At 46.2% G+C, this 23507-nt stretch overlaps 1 protein-coding gene across 4 annotated transcripts in view; it reads left to right on the top strand.

Moving 5' to 3' along the window:
* Positions 1–23507, top strand: part of LOC137417681 (NACHT, LRR and PYD domains-containing protein 12-like) — a 229634-nt gene that overhangs the window by 122302 nt on the left and 83825 nt on the right. For all 4 annotated transcript variants that reach the window (XM_078770500.1, XM_068103593.2, XM_068103584.2 and 1 more), the window contains 4 exons: positions 4218–4298; positions 5289–5372; positions 11560–11640; positions 14212–14295. In XM_078770500.1, coding sequence (XP_078626626.1) covers positions 4218–4298; positions 5289–5372; positions 11560–11640; positions 14212–14295 — 330 coding nt within the window. The remainder of the gene's footprint in view (positions 1–4217; positions 4299–5288; positions 5373–11559; positions 11641–14211; positions 14296–23507) is intronic.

Consider the following 23507-nt stretch of genomic DNA (forward strand, 5'->3'; position numbering starts at 1 on the left):
TCATATGCCATGTGGCGTGGCAGCCATATTAGCTTGAAGGCCGATATTTTTAAACACAACCCTTCTCCGAAACCGCTTCACCAATCGATGTGAAACCTGTCATGGCTGGTGAAAATATGATACTTGAAAACAGCTGAAGGGATTTAAATCAAACTTGTTTATTTTTAGGACAGTGAACGAGGGCACCTACCCGTTGTGGGACTATGCGGAGGCATATTGGCGACACAGTCGCATCGCTCTAGTTTTGGTTTGAGATTTACTGGGCACATGCTATGATTGAAATGATTTTGGATTTTTTTTTAACTAAGAAAAGCTTTCGACAGCATTGATCACGATTTATGACAGTGTGTGTTGGATGTAAGTGGCTTTGAGATCAATTTTAGGACATTTCTCACTCTGTTGTACACTAACATCTCCAGTATAACAAAAGTTAACAATGAGCTGCTTTTGCCCGTACAGGTTCAGGGTACGGCAGGGTTGCCCATTTTCGGGCGTACTTTTCCAGGGAGCCCTTCTTTGACCGTATCAGCTTACGCAGATGATGTTTGCATCATAATAAGGACCAACCATGATATTATTGCTCTTGTTGAATCCCTGAGTAACTTTTTCCTTGCTTCTTCTGTTTGAGTTAATTAGAAGAAAAGGAAAACTCTTTGGGTACCACACATCAACAATTGCCTACCTGCTTTGCCACCTCCACCACTTCTTCTCGAAAATCTAAAATTGAGAAGAGATGGTGTCAATTATGTTGGCGTACTCCTGGGTTCCACACTTTGTGGAAAATAATTGGGATGGCTTGACTGAGGAAATAGAGAGGAGTTTAAGGTTATAGAAAAGAGTGTAGCCACATCTTTCCTTTGTCTTGCCGCATCTTGGTGGCCAATAAATTGGTTGCCACAAACTTATGGCATCGATTTATTTGTCTGCAATCACCGGAAGTGCTGCTGTGCCTGATCCAGGCTAAACAGGGAGACTTTTTTGGGGGAGGCCATCATTGGCTGCGTTCCAAACTTACATGCCGTTCTTCATCGGATGGAGGTCAGAGCCTGGTTCATGTGAAGTCCCCCGTCACGGCCTTTCGCTTGTGCTCAATTCAACGCCAACTATATGTTGAGAATATTTTTCAGGAAGTGGGCAGGGTCCGCTCTGGTCTTGAAATCTTCTTGATCCACCTCCAGCATGTGACTATATCAACACATCCCATATTTTTTTTGCCAGAGGCTTCTAAATGCCTGGAAAGGCCTTTCCGTGAGTCGCAAAGCGAATGCATACTCCACAAGAATGCTTGAAGTTGAACCTCTATTTTTCAATCCTCTCTTCCTGATATCTTCCAACATTGTGCCAACATTTTATTGATGCAGCCAAAACCAAAGTGTGGCACCTATGACAAAACTCCTGTGCAGGGTGGAAATCTGGAGAAGAAATTGCAGCTGCAACAGGAATTCAGTTTAGGAGGACAATTGGTTCAATATGGAGGAAAGTAATTCAAAAAGGTCATCAATTACGCTTCTTTTAGATTCAGAACGCACATGTTGAACTCAACGAGTCATTTTTTTCCCTAAACTGGTTATCATTTTTTCTCCCAAGGAGCAAATGTATTCCAAATGTCGTGCGTACATCTAATTATCGGTGTTTCGCCATTAAATGGGGTTTATGTAAAATGGGGTAACAGGTTGAAAGTTTCTCCATTAAATGGAGGAACATGTTGGAAGAGGCTACTCCCTGCTGAACCTGAATGGGAATCCATGTGTAGCAAACTTTTCACCAAAAGAAGAAGAGGTCTCCAGTATCCCACTGTATCATCCCAGGAAACACGTTTATCAGGCCCCAATACCTGCGTGCTGCCCCTTTTTATCTTTTAGTGAGGATGTACTTAATTTTTTATTGGCTGTGAAAAAATATTTCCTTTATTTAAAAGGTTAAATTATGTGTCACTCAAAATAAATTTCACATTTACTTTTATCTCCTTTATTTTTGGGTTCACAAAAAAGTCAGCACGACCAAACTATGAACCACCGTGTGTATTTGTAGCTTTTTTTTTTGCTATTTATTTATTTATTTTTGGTATACAAGATTGAGGCTCGTGTAAGAGATAACATTAATCACAAAAAGACAAACTGACACATAAAACATAAGATAAATGGAGTGGGTGAAAAGATGGGGAAAGCGAGGGAAGCACACAAGCACAACAGTATAGAACAGGGACATCGGGAGATCTGTGGGAGGGAGAGGGCTTGGGGGGGAGGAGGCACGGCAATTGGGAGGGGTTGGGGGGAGGGGGTGTTATTTGTAGCTACAGGTAAACTTGCTACATACCTGTCTAGAAAGGAGAAGCGGATGCTAAACCCTCACATCGATGCAATGTCATGTCGTTTTTCAGTGCGCCTGCATCTGCGAGGGTAAAACTTGAATTCAATTTCTCCAAGACCATGGTAGTACTTTTTTCTGTGGAAAAATGATGTTTTGAAAGTGACTGGGAAGTTCGTCGAAATGAATTAGTATTACTGTTGGCATATCATTTGTTAAAGAATCAAGTCTTTCTATATTGTACACCGCTCCTTTCCTATGCCATCTCCAGGCATTGCAAATCGTCATTGCCGGGCACCGAAGGGGGCTCGGCAGTGACGCACGCTGAAAGAGAGTACTCAGTTTTCACTCTGGTTTCTTGTTTTCTTGCTTTCTTGTTTGTTTGTTTGTTTGTTTGTTTGTCCGGGCGATATCTCAGCCATCCTTTGAGCGAGGAAGCTGAAATTTCGGCACAGTAGTGAGCAAGTCCTTTGTCAAAAACGGTATTTTTTTTTTTTGATTAATCAATAAATTGAGGAGTTATTTAATTATTAGCGATTAATTAAGTACTTATTAAATTAATCAAATTTCCTTTCTCTTCTGACCATTAACTCAGGCACCTTTTGAGTTAGGAAGCTGACATTTGGACATGCCAATGACCAGGTGATTTGGCTGCAAAGGATATTTTTGATTTATTAATTAATCAATTAATCGATTAATTATTTAATTATTCGATTAATGACAAAAAATTTTTTTTTTTTAAAGTTACAGATTCTGATGAAATAGTGGTAGTTTATGTGTTCTCTGACCGAATTGATTAATAATTTAATTTTTTTATGATTATTATTTATTTATTTTCATTATTAATCATTTATTTATTTTCTTTCTCATTTGGCCAATATCTCAGGCACCTTTTGAGCTGGGAAGCTAATATTTGGACATGAGTGACCAAGTGATGTGGCTATCAAGGATATTTTTGATTTATTGATTAATCATTTCATCTATTAATTATTTATTGATTAATCGATTAATTATTTATTGAGTAATCAATTAATTATTTAATTTTTTATAAATGACTTATTTAATTAAATTTCTAAAAGATACATCTTCGGATGAAGCACTAGTGGTTTAGTTATGCGATTAGCCAATTGATTATGAAAATATTTTGTGATAATCTTTTATTGATTTTAATTATACAATTAATCAATCAATTAGTGTACACCTCTCCCTCCCAATGCAGCCTCAATGAGCTCCACTGCGGTATTGCCGGGCGCCGGAGGCGCCCCGGCAATGCCGCGCTGCAGCATATTTAATTATTTGGCATGGGGGCGGTGTACTTTGAATGTATGTGTACTTGTTTTGTTCTTTTGTTTTATTTTTTGTTCTTAAAATGAACTGATTTACTCTCCACACTTGTTTTCCTCACTTTCATCCTTTCTCCTGTTATGTTGGCATTGTCGATTTGTTAATTGTACGTACACACACATTTTATATTTTTTATTATAAAAGGACCTCAAAAGTCAGTCTCTCACTCTCTCTTTTTCTCTCTACCTTCCTCTGTCTCTCTCTCTCTCTCTCTCTCTCTCTCTCTCTCTCTCTCTCTCTCTCTCTCTCTCTACTCACGAAATCAAGTAAGCCATGCAAATCTTCTACCTATCCCCACCCTCCTATCGCAATGATCTGGTACCTATGGTTGGAAGTAGATTTATCCAGTTTTCTACCTAACTGGCATCTTTAACAAATGCAAACGAAATCAGCAGAACTAACCTTCCCAACACCCTTCCCCCTTTCGTTTCCTTTCAACCTGTTCATTTTCAGATTATTTAATTATCTCTTAACCTGGAACAAAGAACCTTCGAATAAACCGTTTATCCACAACGTTCTACTGATGATTCTCTGTTTCACTCGTTGGAGTTCTTATCTCTCCTCAGGTTGGAGGAATGTGACCTGAGCACAAAGTCTGGGCCGATCCTGAGGGACCTGAAGAACATCAACAACTTGGAGGAACTTTAGTGAGTCCTGAACTGTTATTGAGGTTTTTGTTGTCCGCCCCTTGCTATTCAAAATCCAGGCACTGCACGACATCATCACTGGGTGCCGAAAGCCTTCGTCACACTGCGACGTCGCCCTGCCTTTGAGCTAGGAATTGTTGATGGAAAGGAACTGGATTATAATCCCATAACTATATAATTGTTTATGGAGAGGGACTGGGTTATAATAACATAATTATATAATTGTTTATGGAGAGGGATTGGATTATAGTCCCATAATTGTTTATGAAGTGGGACTAGGTTATAATCCCATAATTATATCATTGTTTATGGAGAGGGACTGGGTTATAATCCCATGATTATATAATTGTTTATTGAGAGGGACTGGGTTATAATCCCATAATTATATAATTGTTTATGAAGTGGGACTAGGTTATAATCACATAATTATATAATTGTGTGTGGAGAGGGACTGGGGTTTCATCCCATAATTATACAATTGTTTATGGAGAGGGACTGGGTTATAATCCCATAATTATATAATTGTTTATGGAGAGGGACTGGATTATAATCCCATAATTATATAATTGTTTATGGAGAAGGACTGGGTTATAATCCCATAATTATATAATTGTTTATTGAGTGGGATTAGGTTATAATCCCATAATTATATAATTGTTTATGGAGAGGGACTGGGGTTTCATCCCATAATGATACAATTGTTTATGGAGAGGGACTGGGTTATAATCCCACAATTATATAATTGTTTATGGAGAGGGACTGGGTTATAATCCCATAATTATATAATTGTTTATGGAGAGGGACTGGGTTATAATCCCATAATTATATAATTGTTTATGGAGAGGGACTGGGTTATAATCCCATAATTATTTGGTGTTGATGTGATTTATAAACATAACTATTAAAATGGTCAAAGTATTCCCAAATTTCTCCATGTTGTTAATGGTATGATAACCTCGGGTTTTTTCTCGTTACCTCCTTTACCCCCAGTTTGGGTTGGAATCTCATCGGTGATGCGGGACTCGAGGGGTTGATGGAAGTTCTGAAATCCCAAACAAAGTTACGAATCCTCAGGTGAGTGGGAATGGGATTTGTTTTGGGAATAAAAACATTATGACGTAATAATCTCCGATTGTGTACCTGAAGGTCTTCCGGTGAACTTTGACCTCCATTATTGACCTTCAGTTGAACTTTGTGATTTGCTTGTGTTCAGAGATAGGAATGAATGCCCATCAGTGGGCCGCAAGGCACAACCTAGTGGTCTGCGGAAATCATACCAATCTGAGGAGGCAGGTTATTCATTTACCTCCAGAGTGTTCATAAAATTTACCTCACGAAAAAAAGTAACATTAATTATATTGTATTAATTTGTGATTGGAATGATGCTGTTTAGAATGAAAATATCGAGAGATTGAGTTTAAAGGGGAATTAGGAAATGACGTGAGATTTGCCACCCGTGACATTCGCGGATTTGGTATTTGCTGTTTCGCCATTGACCCTATTTGGTTGATCGAAACATCCAAAACGGGGGCATATGTATTTGGTCTCGTCCATCCGTCCGTGCGTCCGCAACCATATCTCGGAGATGTACAGGCCAATTTTGTTCAAACTTGGCACAAAGACAATACATGAGCATATAAAAATATATGCAGAAGATTTTATTTTGTCATCCGACCAAAGACTGACGGTCTTTCACTCTGTACTGCTAAATTACTAAACCACGAAAGGGGCGATTACATTTTATGTCTTATTATTATTATTATTATTATTATATTTTATTTATTCCATTGCAGCAGACAGCTACATATAACTGTACATTCATAGCACCCTGTTATCATTATTTCTTATGTGCCCCTGACCTTTTTGACATGTACTCATGTGGGCCTTGAGATGCAATAGGTTGAGAACCCTTGGTCTACAGGAGGTTTCTATCCACATTTAATTAACTTAATCCTTATTTGAATACAATGCACCACCCTCCACAGAGTGACATTCAAAGAGACAATCCTTAAGCTAACGTATCCCTACTTATTACATCAAGATTGGTGACCTACTCGCATACGGGCCATGCTACTCCATACAGTTGTATCTGTTCTAAGGTAATCTCTAACGCCCCTCACAAACATAACAATATTACAAAATCAAAGGCAAAATAATGCCACTGCGGGTGCTTGAGCCATTTTGTGAGCGCTCTGCAAGAGAATTGATAACAGAACACACCCCGGTCTTGATTTGAATCTCTCTTCTGATTGGTTATAGATTTTGGATTTGTACCCATGTGTAATTCCATTGGATGTTTTACAATTTACGAAAAACCTTTTCAAACTGTGTGGTTTACTGATTGTTCGCTGTTACTTGCTTGAGTGCAGACACCTGAAGTACAGGGTCTTCAGAAAGTATTCACCCCCTTGACTTTTTTCACATTTTGTTATTAGAGCCTGAATTTAAAATAGATTAAATTGAGATTTTTTGGTCACTAATCTGCACATAGTAGCCCATAATATCAAAGTGAAATTTTATTTAAGAAAATTTTCCAAAATGATTAAAAATGAAATACAGAAATATCTAATTTACATAAGTATTCAGCCCTCTGAGTCAATACTTCACAAAAGCACCTTTGGTAGCAATTACAGCTTTGAGTCTTCTTGGGTATGTCTGTATAAGCTTTGCACATCTGGATTTGGGGAGTTCCTCCCATTCTTTTTTGCAGATTTGCTCAAGCTCTGACAAATTGGATGGGGAGCGTCAGTGAACAGCAATTTTCAAGTCTTTCCAAAGATTATTCATGGGATTCAAGTCTGGGCTTTGGCTGGACCACGCAATAACTTTTATGTGCTTGTTCTGAAGCCGTGCCAGTGTTGCTTTGGATGTATTCTTAGGGTCATTGTCCTATTGGAACATAAATCTTCACCACAGTCTAAGCTGTTTTGCACCCTGAATCAGGTTCTTCTCAAGGATTTACCTGTATTTGGCTCCATTCATTATTCCCTCAATCCTTTCAAGTGTCCCAGTCCTTGCCGATGAAAAGCATCCCCATAGCATGATTGTGCCACCACCATGCTCTAGGTAGGGATGGTGTTGTATTGGTGATGAGCTGCACTGGGGTTTCACCAGACGTTACGCTTTGCATTCAGGAGAAAGAGTTGAATTTTTGTCTCGTCATACCACATAATATTTTGCCTCATGCTTCAGAATCTTTCACGTGCCTTTTCGCAAACTCCAGGTGTGCTGTCAAGAGCCTTTTTCTCAGGAGTGGCTTCCTTCTGGCCACTCTCCCATAAAGCCTGGATTTATGAAGTGCTGCATAGACTGTTGGCCTTCTGGCAGGTTCTCCCATATTCGCCAAGGAAGTCTGTAGTTCTGTCACAGTGGTCAATGGGTTATTGGTGACCTTCCCCACCAAGGTCATTCTTGCCTGGTTGCTCAGTTTGGTCGGATGTCCAGCTCTAAGTAGAGTCTGGGTAGTTCCACACTCTTTCCATTTCCTAATGATGGAGCTCACCATGCTCTTGGGAACTTTCAACACTCAAGAAAGTGTTTTATACCCTTCCCCAGATCTTTGCCTCCTCATAATTCAATCTCAGAGTTCTCGGACAGTTCCTTGAACTTCATGGTCGAGTTTCTGCTCTGATATGCGCTGTCAACTGTGGGACCTTATATAGAAAGGTGTGTTTCTTTCTAAATAATGTTCAATCAATTGAATTGGCCGCAGGTGGACTCCAATCAAGTGGTCGAGTCATGTCAAGTATGATCAAAGGAAATTGGATGCACCTGAGCTCAATTTGGAGTATCATAGCAAAGGGATTGAATGCTTATTGACTCGAGACATTTGAGCTTTTCATTTTTAATAATTTTGAAAAAAAAAAAAGAAAAAAAATGCGACTTTGACATTATGGGGTATCTTACGTGTAGATCAATGACCGAAATCTCAATTTAATCCATTTTAAATTCAGGCTGTAACAGAACAAAATGTGAAAAATGTCAAGTGGGTGACTACTTTCTGAAGGCAGTACCTGATTGGGTCACAAGGAAAAACAGGTTATGGGATTGGGGGATGAGGCAGTAGCTTGGGTTCCAAGCCTAGAGGGGTCCACGCTGAGGTAGGTTAACTTATTCGGGGGTGTCTGCGCTCAGGTTCCGGACGGAGCTCTAACCTTACTGAGAACAAACTTTAGAAATGTATTCTAATATCATGTATTCTTATGTATTATAATATGTTAACAAAGGGCAGAATACTTTTACTCATTTTACATTGTAAGCATGTTTTCACCTCTCCCTGTATCCCTCTCACCTGTATCCCTCTCCCTCACCTCACCTGTATCCTCACCTGTATCCTCACCTGTATCCCTCACCTCTCCCTGTATCCTGTTTCACCTCTCCCTGTACACACGTAGTTGTTATTGTTTATAATATTATTAGCCCCCGCTGGACTTAGTCCTTCTGGATCGGGTCTCGACCGTCCGTCCGGCCGCAACTATATCTCAGAGATGTGTCGATGGATTTTGTTCATACTTGGCGCAAATACAATACATGAAAGTATACTTGTCCACATCATATTGTTTCGCAATGCGTTCAAAGATGGCCGACTGGCGGCCATTTTAGTTGTAAAAAAACCCGATGTTGAACATGTCCTCAACCATTTCTTAGACATGCATTTACCAATGTTGTTCAAACTTGGCACACAGATAAAGAATGATGGTTTACATATGTGCGTCATTTTCTTTTGAGATCAGTTCCAAGATGGCCGACTGGCGGCCATTTTGTTACTTCAACATGTCCACAGACATTTATTGAGCATGCATGTTGCGATTTTATTCAAACCTTTCACACTCTCACATTGTCTCTCCAAAAGACCATCTGGACAACCCTCCTGTGTAATTTCTCAACAATCGTCTCCAAAAAGTTCTGTCACTCAAGATTTTGGGTCTCACGATCTGCCATGATCTTTCGTGGGAAAAACACATTTCCAAGCTAGCCTCCAAAGCCAGTCGCCGACTGGGCATCCTCCGTTGTGCGAAGTCCTTCCTTAGCACACCTGAGCTCCTCTGCACATACAAGGCTTTCATCTGCAGCTCAATGGAATACTGCTCTCCCCTCTGGGCTGGTGCTCCTGCATCACACCTAGCTCGGCTTCATGCTGTCCCCCAAATACCCCTACAGATCGCACAAGATCGACCAGAAACCCTCTTATTGTAAAACTGCCAAAATCAAGACTGTATTAACCTTCACTCCTTGATTCCTCTTTTCTCCCACCTCTGGAACAAACTCCCTCACTCTCTTCAGTGCCACTCCTCCCTCCAGGTCTTTAAAACAGCTGTTCACCACCATCTCTTATCTTCCCCCATCCAAAACCTTGATTTTTTCTACCCCCATTAATACACCCCAAATCCACTTTTTTCAAATTCCGTTTTCCTTTCTGAAGGTCTGAGTGGTGTCCAGTTGTTTTATACTGCGTACCCCCCCCCCCCCAGCCTGACCCTAACACCCCACACCCTCCATTAATCCAACTTTTAGGTGTTTTATTTATTTACTTCTCCTTTGTACAAACTTCTGTTTCCATGATTGAAAGTCCCATGGACAATGTATTGTTGCGGATCTCCGACGTAGGCCTTCCCCTTATCAAGGGGGGATTAATCCCCTTGTCCTTTATCTGACCGACGCGATCCTGGGGGCTATAACGTCCTTCCCGGGCAGCGTTAAATAGGGTTGTTGGTCGAATTTGGTCCTATTACCGAAGTACTAACGCTGACTGGAAATGAGGAAATAACTCCTGCCCGAACCACGGCGTTAGTGGACATGCCGAGCGAAGTGAGCCGCGATTTGGGCCGTTAGCAGGTACTAAACCCGATTCTAAGCGGTTGTAATCGTGCCACGCTTACCCAATTGAGAAATGACTGGGACGATTGGATTAAGAGGAAAACCAGGAAGAACAGGCAATTTATTCACAATTTGTACACTAATAAGAAGAGGAAGGAAACGGAAGAATGTACAGAGAAGAGGAAGAAGCAGATACACAGGGCAGCCTTAAAACAGTCTTATACTTATTCCCTGGACACGGGCCCGTTCACTCTCAGACTCACTCTCAGGGTCACTCACACGGGGTTTGAAGATGGTCGGGCTGAGGGTCCAAGGGTCCACAGCTCGTCCGGTCCCCGACTCATACCGTGCAGATGGTGAAAGACGGCAGGCAGCTCTCCCTGTGACGTAGGCGCAATACAGACAATTATATAGCGGGGGATAGGTAAGCTGGCGATCAGACGGCGTACGTAATACCCGTATGTGTACCGGCGCCTTTTCACACGCTCCCGGTATTACTATGATCGATCCAATCGCCCCTTCCCCAATGTCCTTCTGCACGCTGCAGTCCTCGGCAATGCGTGCCGTGCGCTCGCCCTTTGTAAAGCTGGTTGCCACAGCGCATCTCTCTCTCTCGCACTCAACTCTTCAACAGAGGACCCCGGCTCATACCTCAATTACAATGATCACAGTTGCGTCCGTTCTCACAACTCAGGTACAATGTTCAGGCGCCTCTCCCATCATAACTCCGTTCACAATCAGTCCTCCCCTCATAACTGAGGTGGGGGCCTCGTGCAAGGGGTTATATTGCCAGGCCCAGCGAACCCTCTCGAATCTCTAGCCACATCCTGTCAGGCGATCTCCCTCGAGCCCTGGTTGGCTGGTGAGGGCTTACCGGCTCCGCCTTGATGGCTGCTTGTCATGGCCACACCTCCACCCTTGCGCTCTGCCCCTTTTCGGGCCTTACCTCATGGGCTTTGGGCTGGTTTGAGCGGAAGCCCAACGAGTTCGCGACGGCTGCTGGCAACCTAAAGGGCGAGGGCGATGTAAAGACTGGCTAGCGCTTAATGGCGTCGATGGAAGGGAGGCTGCAAAAATGAACGAATGGGGCCTACTCTTATTTGTTTTACACAACGCAGATGCAACTACTGGACATGGCCTTATCTAAACACATACTATGAAATAACTGACGTTCTAAGGTGACCTACGTGTGGCATATGGCCTATCTATGGGGTGCAACCTTTAACCTTTAATGATGTTACCTGTGTGGGTTCTCAAAACCGCAACAGTATCATGGAAAGCGAGTTTGCATTATTGTCAGTCACATGACCTTCAACCTGTTCATTTTCCGATTATTGAATAATCTCTAAACCTGCAATAACGAACCTTCTAATGAACTCGTTCATCAATAACTTTTTACTGATGGTTATTTTTTCATTCCTCAGAAGTTTTTATCTCTTCATAGGTTGAGGAAATGTAAACTGAGCCCCAAGTCTGGGCCTATCCTGTGGGACCTCAAGAACATCAACAACTTGGAGGATATTGAGTGAGTCCTGAACTGTTTTTGGGATCTTTGTTCTTCTTCTTCTCTTTCACTGGACACGGTTTTGTGAAATCTCATCACTAGGTTTATAAACGACATTTTCAGTTTGAGATTTCATGGAAACAAATCCAACACTTCCTGTGTTCATATATAATTATCATTGTTTATAATTGTTTATGGTGAGGAACTGGGTTATAATCCGATAATTATAGAATTGTTTATGGAGAGGGACTGGGTTATAATCGCATCATTATATAATTGTTTATGGAGAGGGACTTGGTTATAATACCATAATTATATAATTGTTTATGGAGAGGGACTGGGTTATAATCCCATAATTATATTATTGTCTATGGAGAGGGACTTGGTTATAATCCCATAATTATATAATTGTTCATGGAGAGGGACTGGGTTATAATCCCATAATTATATAATTGTTTATGGAGAGGGACTGGGTTATAATCCCATAATTATATTATTGTCTATGGAGAGGGACTTGGTTATAATCCCATAATTATATAATTGTTCATGGAGAGGGACTGGGTTATAATCCCATAATTATATAATTGTTCATGGAGAGGGACTGGGTTATAATCCCATAATTATATAATTGTTTATGGAGAGGGACTGGGTTATAATCCCATAATTATATTATTGTCTATGGAGAGGGACTTGGTTATAATCCCATAATTATATAATTGATCATGGAGAGGGACTGGGTTATAATCCCATAATTATATAATTGTTTATGGAGAGGGACTGGGTTATAATCCCATAATTATATTATTGTCTATGGAGAGGGACTTGGTTATAATCCCATAATTATATAATTGTTCATGGAGAGGGACTGGGTTATGATCTCATAATTATATAATTGTTTATGGAGAGGGACTGGGTTATAATCCCATAATTATATAATTGTTTTTGGAGAGGGACTGGGTTATAATCCCATTATTATATAATTGTTTATGGAGAGGGACTGGGTTATAATCCCATTATTATATAGTTGTTTATGGAGAGGGACTGGTTTATAATCCCATAATTATATAATTGTTTATGGAGAGGGAATGTGTTATAATCCCATAATTATATAATTGCTTATGGAGAGGAACTGGGTTATAATTACATAATTATATAATTGTTTATGGAGAGGGACTGTTATAATCTCATAATTATATAATTGTTTATGGAGAGGGACTGTGTTATAATCCCATAATTATATAATTGTTTATGGAGGGGGACTGGGTTATAATCCCATAATTATATAATTGTTTATGGAGAGGGAGTGGGTTATAATCCCATAATTATATAGTTGTTTATGGAGAGGGACTGGTTTATAATCCCATGATTATATAATTGTTTATGGAGAGGGACTGGGTTATCAATACATAATTATATAATTGTTTATGGAGAGGGACTGACTGGGTTATAATCCCATAATTCTGTTATTGTCTATGGAGAGGGACTGGGTCATAATCCCATAATTATTATTATTGTCCATGGAGAGGGACTGGGTCATAATCTCATAATTATATTATTGTTTATGGAGTGGGACTGACTGGTTTATAATCCCATAATTATATAATTGTTTATGGAGAGGGAATGTGTTATAATCCCATAATTATATAATTGTTTATGGAGAGGAACTGGGTTATAATTACATAATTATATAATTGTTTATGGAGTGGGACTGTTATAATCCCATAATTATATAATTGTCTATGGAGAGGGACTGGTCATAATCCCATAATTATTATTATTGTCCATGGAGAGGGACTGGTCATAATCCCATAATTATTATTATTGTCCATGGAGAGGAACTGGGTCATAATCTCATAATTATATTATTGTTTATGGAGCGGGACTGACTGGTTTATAATCCCATAATTATATAATTGTTTATGGAGAGGGAATGTGTTATAATCCCATAATTATATAATTGTTTATGGAGAGGAACTGGGTTATAATCCCATAATTATATAATTGTTTATGGAGTGGGACTGTTATAATCCCATAATTATATAATTGTCTATGGAGAGGGACTGGTCAAAATCCCATAATTATTATTATTGTCCATGGAGAGGGCCTGGGTCATAATCTCATAATTATATTATTGTTTATGGAGCGGGACTGACTGGGTTATAATTCCATAATTTGACTCGTCTTCCCCACCGTTGAGGCACTCATCCCTACCTGCACCCCACTGACTCCCTCCGTTTTCTCTTCCTCCCCTTCCCTTCGTTATGTCCCCTCTCGCTGCTCTCCTTAATACTTTAAAGTCGTGGCTGTAAAGTTTACAAGTAAATGCTTATCAGAAAAATGAATCAGTTCAAAACCACCATGTTCTTTGTTTTGAACAAAGTCTTCGCGGCCCATTGGGATTGAAGCTTCTTCACCACGACACCTCGTAATGAACGAAGAAGCCTTTATGGACCATTGTGAACGAAACTCCCTCATTGGGACATAACTGTTGAAAACATAACTATTGAAATGGTGAAAGTATTCCCAAAGTTATCCATGTTGTCAATGGAATGATAACCTCAGGGTTTTTCTCTTTCCCTCCTTTACTTATAGTTTGAGTTTGAATCCCATCGGTGATGAGGGACTGGAGGGGTTGATGGAAGGTCTGAAATCCCAAACAAAGTTACGAACCCTCAGGTGAGTGGGAATGGGATTTGTTTTGGGAAAATAAAAACATATTGATGTCATAACCCCTTATTGTGCACCTAATGTTCTCCAGGGCAACCTTTACCCCCATTATTATCCCCGGATTTAGTCCGAAACAGGGTGCATCCGCAACCATATCTCGGACATGTATGGACGGATTTTGTTCATACTTGGAAAAAACACAATGCATCCTTTTCAAATATGGCCTCTTGTTTCATGGTGCAATCAAAGATGGCCGACTAGCGGCCATTTTACAAAAGACCATCAAAAAACCCGATGTTGAACAAGTCTTCAACCATTTCTCAGACATGCATTTACCAATCTTGGTCTTTTGTTGAACTTTGTGAATTACTTGTGTTCAGAGATGGGAAGTTATGGCCATTCCTTTGTCGTGGATCATTGGGGTGAATGAAGTGGAATGAGGCACAATGAATGATAAACAACTTCAAATGAAGGATAAACGGCTTCACATAAATCATTCTGGCGGATGCTCTGGCAAAGGGCGGGTGAGCTCCAGTAGGGAGAGGGTGTCTCCAAACAAACACCCATCTGGTTTGTAATGGTTCAAGCCACACCAAAGACTTCAAAAATGGTATGTGCTGCTTTCTTACTTGAAAGGAATAGAGCACGGACAATGCCCATTCGGATGGCATCCATGGAGAGGAGAAAGGAGGAGAAAATTCCTCTTGAGAAAATGCCCCACTGAGTACGGTGAGAAAAGCAGCGCCATTGTTATGACGTCCCTGGGTAACCCAGAGTATCCCTGGAAGTGACGGTGGTTACGACGCTTCCCCCAAGCTCAGTGGCTGCGTTGAGTGTTTGTCTCGTTAGTATGTCCGTGTGTGTGTGTGTGTGTGTGTGTGTGTGTGTGTGTGTGTGTGTGTGAGCTCTAATATGACGCTACTGCAAAGCCGCAATGAGCCGGCGAAGCCAAAGCCTCTTGCCACTATTTTACCCATCACTATGGCATCAGTAGGTTAGGTAGTTGGTAGTAGGCAGGTGTAGTAGGTACCGTACCTAGTTCAAAATGACACCATTTGCATTCTGGATGAGATTACAATTTAGAAAATTTCCTTCTTGATTAATTCGGTGAATTCCGTCTCAACTTTGGATATTTCCAGCCGTGAAAAACTATCCCCTACGGCCGCGAGATTTCTAAAAAATAATTCTTCGTCAATTTTAGAATATTTGACGCCGTTTTCAGCGTCCGAAACGCGGTAAAAAGCTTTTTTGAAATATTTTTTCAAATGCTCGAATCTCATTGGTTCCGGTAATTGGTGACGATTTTCGTTGAAGATAACCAGGGCCCGTGTGGGCCTGGGGAACGAGGTTGGTCTTAAAGTATTTTAATTACAAATTAGAGGTGCATAAGATTGTGAATCAAACAAAGACGGGTGAAACAAACGCCTATTGAACTTTTTCGCAATTTTTTTATGCAAACTTCCGCATCCGGAAGATGGCGGCCTCCATTGACTGAGTTGGTTTTTGAAATATTTTTCCAAATGCTCGAATCTCATTGGTTCCGGTGTTTGGTGACGATTTTCGTTGAAGATAACCAGGGCCCGTGTGGGCCTGGGGAACGAGGTTGGTCTTAAAGTATTTTAATTACAAATTAGAGGTGCATAAGATTGTGAATCAAAAAAAGACGGGTGAAACAAACTCCAATTGAATTTTTTTCAATTTGTTATGCATACTTCCGCATCCGCAAGATGGCGGCCTCCATTGAGCGATTTGGTGCGTCAAAGCTTGGAATTCTCAAAGGATCCAGCATAATCTGGTTTTCAACATAATACGTACGCGTTTATTCACAACACCGGCTTCGCCGGCTATTATGAAGTTTAGCCCAGGTATAAAAAAAAAATCTGAACATCCATTGTTTCATTCTATTGTCGTGAAGGTTAGTCAATGTGAGAAGGAACGAAGAATCTAAACTCAGATCCGGTGATGGATATGTTCGTAGACCATGATAAATGAATTGAAGGCAAGAGTGAAATGTGATGGTGAAGTTTGAAGAATAATAAATCATGGGGTACCAGAAGGGTCATACTAAGCACCACCCGGGGATGTCCGGAGATGCCCGGAAACGTCCGGAGACGCCCAGAGAGCTGTATGAAGGTGGAGAGAGCAGTGGATGGGGGTGGTGGGGTTAGGAGGATGTTGGTCCCTGTACATAGAGAGTCCAGACATGGCATACCCGGACGTCTCTGGGTGGTGTTCGTGCCTTTATTTAATTTCCGCTCAATGTGATATGCTCCACAAACTCTTAATTTGAACAGATTTTCAAAATTTAAACAGCAGAATTGAGAATATCAGCAGTTCCGACTGCTAAAAAAGTGTTCATTCGCTAAAAACGTTTCCCGGGCGTCTCTGAACGGTGTTTAGTATGACCGCACCAGAAACCTCAATGTAACGTTAGTGGATCTGTTTGGGATTGAAACCCCGAATCATCCATTTCCAACATTTAAAGACCAATGATGGACTGATGGTGTAGAACGGAAAAACACGCTTTGTGAATCCGAGAGGCGGTGAAACCCTGTGACTATACCACGTATATCTATTAATTATGTACTGTCTGGACATCGGCGGCATCCCATCTATTAATTACGTACGTCTATTTATTATGCACTGTTGGAATATACCTTTTGACCCTTTAGACTGCTGAGACTCCTTAGACTTTTGATGACCCTTTCGGTCCACCAAGACCTCAAAAGACCCCAAATACCCATAATCTATATAATAATACCGTAAGGACTCGACTTTGTTATCCCTTTTATGCCGCACCCAGTGACCCGATGCCCACGGCACTAATGCATTTTCCATCTACGAACCGCGCTCTTTGTTTATCACGTACAGCCATACTCGAAAAATCTGAGTTCGCCGACTTTGGGACCCAAAAGCATCCGATTATCGGCCGATACGATGCCATCTTACGACACCATCGTATTGGCGTCTGCTGGGCGAAGGCGATGCGAGCCGTCCGCTGATTCGACAGTCGAGTGGTGTGATGGGTGGTGTGAACCAAATGGTCTTTTTATTCCCTTGAACATTTTAAATTAGGATATATAAGGAAACGTCTTTATCGTCATTTTAATAAAGTTAAATGGAATGACGTTGCGATACTCGGGGTGCGTTGCATAAATCCTCGTAACTCAGAGAGGTGTAGCAGGTGGCGAGACGTAACACTCCCAGAATGGCGCTATGCCGATTCCTATTACGAATCCATTCATTTTTCAAAAGTATATCGTAGCGTTGTCATTTAAGTAGATTGCAATAAATACGTTGTTCATAGATGCACTCTTCATTCTCATCTTTCTTCCTAACTCTTACTCGGACAAGGAAAGCCCCTATGCCATCCATAATGGTACACTCTATCCATACGCCACATCCTCCCTTCCGTGGATGTTCCACGGGCATGGCCATGAACAGGCTAACAGTGCTGCAGTGTGCGTGCCGGAGTGCCAGGTAACGGCTGCCAGGTAAAGGCTGTGCCAAGGGATGGAGTGTCGGAGATTATAAAAAGGATCTTTCATTTTAGGGCGTGTATTTTAGGGTAAACTGTGACGGAGGATCAAAGGGGTGAGAAGGAAACAGAGTAGGGTAATGGTGGGGGTTCGGAGGGGATCGATCATTAGAGAGCCATAAAAAGGAGTTCTATAAAAGGTTTACCATTTGGCGCGCTTTCTTTCCCTCCACCACCAAAGGTGGATGGAGGTTGTGTTTTCACCACTGCCGGTCTGTTTGTCTATGAACAGGATATCTCAAAAAGTTGTGGATGGATTCGGACGAAACTTGGTGACCAGGTTAGGTATATGACGAGGATGAATTGATTCAATTTTGGTGCGGATTCGAATCCGGATCCGGATACGGGAATTTTTAATTTATTAAGCGATTCATGACCATTGAGAGATGGGGCCCTAAAACGATATATTGAAGCGCGATGCTGCGCGCGCTAATGCTTACGCAAAGAGCAAGCGGACAACGCGGTTCATAAAAGAGTCTTTATTGAAAGTACTCAAACTGCAGCACTAAGCTGCTCAAGGCTGCGCGCCCCGTGTATATCGTGAGGCCACGCCTCTCTCCCTGGCGTGGCCCATCCCCACTTGGTGTGCGGGGTGATGTCACCACGTCAGTGCTTTCGTGTCCGCCACACGCGCCCCCCCAGAATCCCCGCGCACCTGAAGGGTCAGTTTGCGGGGCAAATGGATGACCCGGCCAAAACGCCCCCTGGCGACTGGCGGCGTCTGGGTGCAGGGATGCCATCTGGGATGCCTCCGTCTGCAGGACCGGGGGGCGGCGTGGCGGTGGGGGGGCTGGGCGGTGCCGGGGGTCCGCCCGCAGGGGGGCGGCCCCGACGCGGGGGTCGAGCCACTGGCGGTGGATGGTCCACGTCGAGGTGGGCCGGCTTGAGGCGGTCTACAGAAACGTGGTCAGGAGTACCGCCGATGTCCAGGGTGAAGTGCTTCGCCCCGGTCTCCAGCACGTGGAAAGGCCCGTCGTACGGGGGCCACAGTGGTGTCCGGTGGGCATCGTGGCGGACGAAGACGTACTCCGCCGTGCGAAGCTCCGGGGCGACGTGCGTCGGTGGGTGCCCGTGGCATGCCGTTGGCACTGGAGCGAACCTCTGGGCGGTCTCTTGCAGAGCGGAGCGCTGCTGTGCCGCGGACCATGGTGCCGTGGAGTCGGGGAGGAACTCGCCCTGCACCCGCAGCGGTTGCCCGAAGACCAACTCTGCTGCGGATGCACGCAGGTCCTCCTTGGGCGCCGTCCAGAGGCCCAGCAGGACCCAGGGGAGCCTGTCGACCCAGCCGCCGTCGCGGAGGGTGGCCCGGAGCGCGGCCTTCAATGAGCGGTGAAATCGCTCACACAGGCCGTTAGCCTGGGGGTGGTAGGCCGTGGTTCAGTGCAGCCGGACCCCGAGCCCCTGCGTGACTGCCCCCCAGAGCTCCGAGGTGAACTGGAGGCCGCGGTCAGACGAGATGTCTGAGGGGGCGCCGCACCGGGCGACCCAGGTGGCGATGAAAGCCTGCGCGACATCGGCCGCCGTCGTCGACGCCAAGGGCACGGCCTCCGGCCACCGGGTGGTGCGGTCCACCATGGTGAGGACGTGGGTGAAACCCACGGGGTGATGTCACCACGTCAGTGCTTTCGTGTCCGCCACACGCGCCCCCCCAGAATCCCCGCGCACCTGAAGGGTCAGTTTGCGGGGCAAACGGATGACCGTGGTGGTGGTGGTGAGGTGGTGCGGTCTGCCCAGGGGGGGCAGAGGTCCCACCAGGTCCACGTGGACGTGGTCAAACCGGCGTTCCGGCACCGTGAACGGGGCCAACGGGGCCTGGGTGTGCCGGTGCACCTTGGCGCGCTGGCACGCGAGGCACGTCCTGGCCCAGCCACGGACGGCCTTCCGGAGGCCATGCCAGACGAACTTGTCGGCGATCAACCTTTGGGAGGCCCTCGCGCCCGGGTGGGACAGGCCATGGATGGCGTCAAACACCTGGCGCTGCCAGCCCGCGGGCACGATGGGGCGAGGACGCCCGAGGGAGACGTCGCACAAGAGGGCCGCGCCCGCGCCGTCAAATGGCACCTCGGTGACGCGGAGGCCCGTGACGGCGGTCTGCAAGGCCTGGACGTCGGGGTCAGCGGCCTGGTCCGCTGCCATCCGGGCATAGTCGATGCCGAGGTGGACTGCATGGGCGACGGCCCGGGAAAGGCAATCCGCCACCGGGTTGTCCTTCCCCGTGACGTGCCGGATGTCCGTCGTGTACTCGGACACGTCCGAGAGGTGACGCTGCTGCCGGGCCGACCACGGCTCGGTGACCTTGCCCATCGCGAAGATCAGCGACTTGTGGTCGACGAAGGCCGTGAACGCACGGCCCTCGAGCAGATGGCGGAAGTGCCTGACCGCCAAGTGAAGCCCGAGCAACTCGCGGTCGAAGGTACTGTAATGGCGTTCGGGCGGGTGAAGCTGCCGGCTAAAGAACGCCAGCGGCTGCCAAGCTCCACGCACCCATTGCTCGTGCACCGCACCCACCGCATAGTCCGAGGCGTCGGTGGTGAGGGCGATCGGTGCATTGGGCGCCGGGTGCGTGAGCATGGTGGCGTTAGCCAAGGCGAGCCTCGTGCCTGTGAACGCCGTGTCCATCTGCTCGGTCCAGGTAACGTCACCTTTGCCCGGCTTACCTCGGAGAGCTTCATGCAGGGGGCGCAGGAGCTGGGCGATACGGGGCAGGAACCGATGGTAAAAGTTCACCATGCCCAGGAACACCTGCAGCCCTCTGATCGTGTGGGGGCGCGGAAACCAACCACTTCACCACCTCCACCTTGGCCGGCAGGGGGACAGCTCCGTGCCTGGTGACACGGTGCCCCAGAAAATCGATTATGGCGGCGCCGAACCAGCACTTTGCGGGGTTCACAATCAGGCCATGCTGGCCCAGGCATTCGAAGAGCGTGCGGAGGTGGCGTAGGTGCTCTTCGCGGGACGCGCTGGCGACGAGGATATCGTCCAGGTAGACGTAGACAAAATCCAAGTCGCGCAGGACGCTGTCCATCAGTCGCTGGAACGCCTGAGCCGCATTCTTCAGACCGAAGGGCATCCGCAGGAACTTGAAGAGTCCGAATGGCATGATGACTGCCGTCTTCAGGACGTCCTCCGGCCTGACGGGGGCCTGATGGTAGCCGCGTATGAGGTCCACCTTCGAGAAGAAGGACATGCCCCCCAAACGGGCGGAAAAGTCCTGAATGTGGGGGACGGGGTAGCGGTCGGGAGTGGTGGCGTCATTGAGACGGCGATAGTCCCCGCACGGTCGCCATCCCCCGCCGGGCTTCGGCACGATGTGCAGCGGCGATGCCCAAGCGCTCTCTGAGCGCCGAACGATGCCGAGTCGCTCCAGGGTAGCGAACCCCGCTTTTGCCACCGCCACCTTCGTCGGCTCGAGGCGGCGTGCCTGGGCATAGACCGGTGGCCCGACGGTGGGGATGTGATGGGCCACCCTGTGCTTGACGGCCCCCGCCGAGAAGGTGGGCCGCCTGAGGGCCGGGAAGCCGGCGAGGAGGCGGGTGAATGCGTCCGCTGCCGGAAGCGTACAGACCAACGTGGCCGGAACCGAACCGTTCGGCAAGACGCTTGGCAAGCCGCTCGTTGAGCTGCTCGACGAGCTGGGCAGCGCACAATTGAGCGAGCTGAACGTCTCGGCCTGGACAAGAAGTCGGCGCTTTACATCGACCAGGAGCCCATTTGCGCACAGGAAGTCCACGCCAAGCAGTGCCATGGGCACGTCGGCGGTGACAAACGTCCATCGGAAAACCTGCCCTCCGACCCGCAGAGAGAGGCAGCGTTTGCCGTATGTACGGATGAGCGTCCCGTTCGCGGCAAGCAGCGCGGGGCCCCCGCCCGCGGCGTGCTTGTCTGATGTACCGGCGGGAATGACACTCACCTGCGCTCCCGTGTCGCACAGGTAACGGCGCCCGGATAAGGTGTCCGTTATGAACAGCAGGCTGCTCGAACGGCCGGCGCTCATCGCCACTATTGAGCGCCGGCCCGGGCATTTCACGACCTGTTGAAGGAGCATGGCGGATGACATTGCCGAGCCTCATGGCCAAACTTGGCGTGGAACCAGCACCAGGTGGTGGAGCTGGAGGAGTGTGGCTGGCTCTGCCAGGCCGGTGGAGTTGGCGGTTTTCCCCGCAGTGGCGGTTTTCGCCGCGGCGGTGGGCGGGGCGTGGCGGCGGTCACGAGGGGTGTATCAGCATGCTGCGTATGCTGTGTAAGCTGATGCTGTGGATCAGCATCATCAGCCTCGAGGTTCGTGACGGCCGCACCGACTCTCGCCCGCGTATCCGAAGCCGCGAAGTACCTGTCCGCCTCGGCTGCCAATGCTCGGGGTTCCGTTAGCCCGGTCCCGGCCAACGCAAGGCAAACCTGCGCTGGAAGTTGGCGACGGAAAAGCACCCGGAATAGAGAACCGGGGGCTTCGTCGCCCAACAGTGGTCCATTCGGTCCGACGGGCACGTGTCGCCGAGCTCGGGGAGATCCAGGAGGCGGTCGGCCCGTGCGTCGTCCGTGAGGCCGAACGTGGCTAGGAGTAGCCGCTTGAGTGCCTCGTACTTGTGGCCGTCCGTTGGGTGGCGAAGGACGGACACAACTCGAGCGGCCGTGCCGGGCCCGAGGGAGGCGACGACGTGGCAATAGCGCGTGTCGTCGCCGGTGAGGCGCCGAAGCTGAAATTGGGCTTCGGCTTGAACGAACCAGACTTCGGCCTGGGCCTCCCAAAATTCGGGAAGTTTAATCGACATTACCTTGTCGTGTGCCATTGCAATGGCGTCGTGTTCGGAAGGATCGCAACGGCAGATCCAACGTCGAGGTCACCATATGAAGCGCGATGCTGCGCGCGCTAATGCTTACGCAAAGAGCAAGCGGACAACGCGGTTCATAAAAGTCTTTATTGAAAGTACTCAAACTGCAGCACTAAGCTGCTCAAGGCTGCGCGCCCCATGTATATCGTGAGGCCACGCCTCTCTCCCTGGCGTGGCCCATCCCCACTTGGTGTGCGGGGTGATGTCACCACGTCAGTGCTTTCGTGTCCGCCACAATATAGCATATTTCAAAAAGTTGTGTACGAGTTGGTTAAATGAGTTGTTTAGATGACAAGAACAAGCTGATTCGATTTTGGTTCATGTCGGATCCAGATCCAGCCTATCAGTGGATACGAATCATAAAATATCCACCTGGCGGTGGTATGCGCTCTACTGAGTGCCACCACTGAGTGGACAATCCAGAGCATGCATTTGTGCCGGTGTCGGCGATCGTTGTTCATATACGGACTTGAAGGAGCTGCGCTCCAACGCGAGTCGAAAGAATTGACGCGACCAAAGACGGAATTCGTCCGAGTTGCTTTATTGAAACAAAACAGCTCAGGTATTCTGCCAAAAGCCCGTTTATCGGGCAGCAATATATATACACATTCATGTCGGGAAGTTTGCCCGGCAAAAGCTATACCGGGCATGCCCGGGTGTCAAGGGCGAGCCTTGGAAAGGCGAGTCTGGACCTGCCCGGGCGTGTTTGGCTGCGGCCTGGCAAGTCGAGGCTGGGCGTGCCCGGGCGCTCAGGACGAGCACTGGAAAGGCGAGAGCGGGCATGCCCGGACGCTCTGGGCGAGCCCTGGAAAGGCGATAGCGGGCATGCCCGGACGCTCTGGGCGAGCCCTGGA

The sequence above is a fragment of the Myxine glutinosa genome, chromosome 1 (genome assembly GCF_964187855.1).
Source record: "Myxine glutinosa chromosome 1, kmMyxGlut1.1, whole genome shotgun sequence".
NCBI classification, from domain to species: Eukaryota; Metazoa; Chordata; class Myxini; order Myxiniformes; family Myxinidae; genus Myxine; species Myxine glutinosa.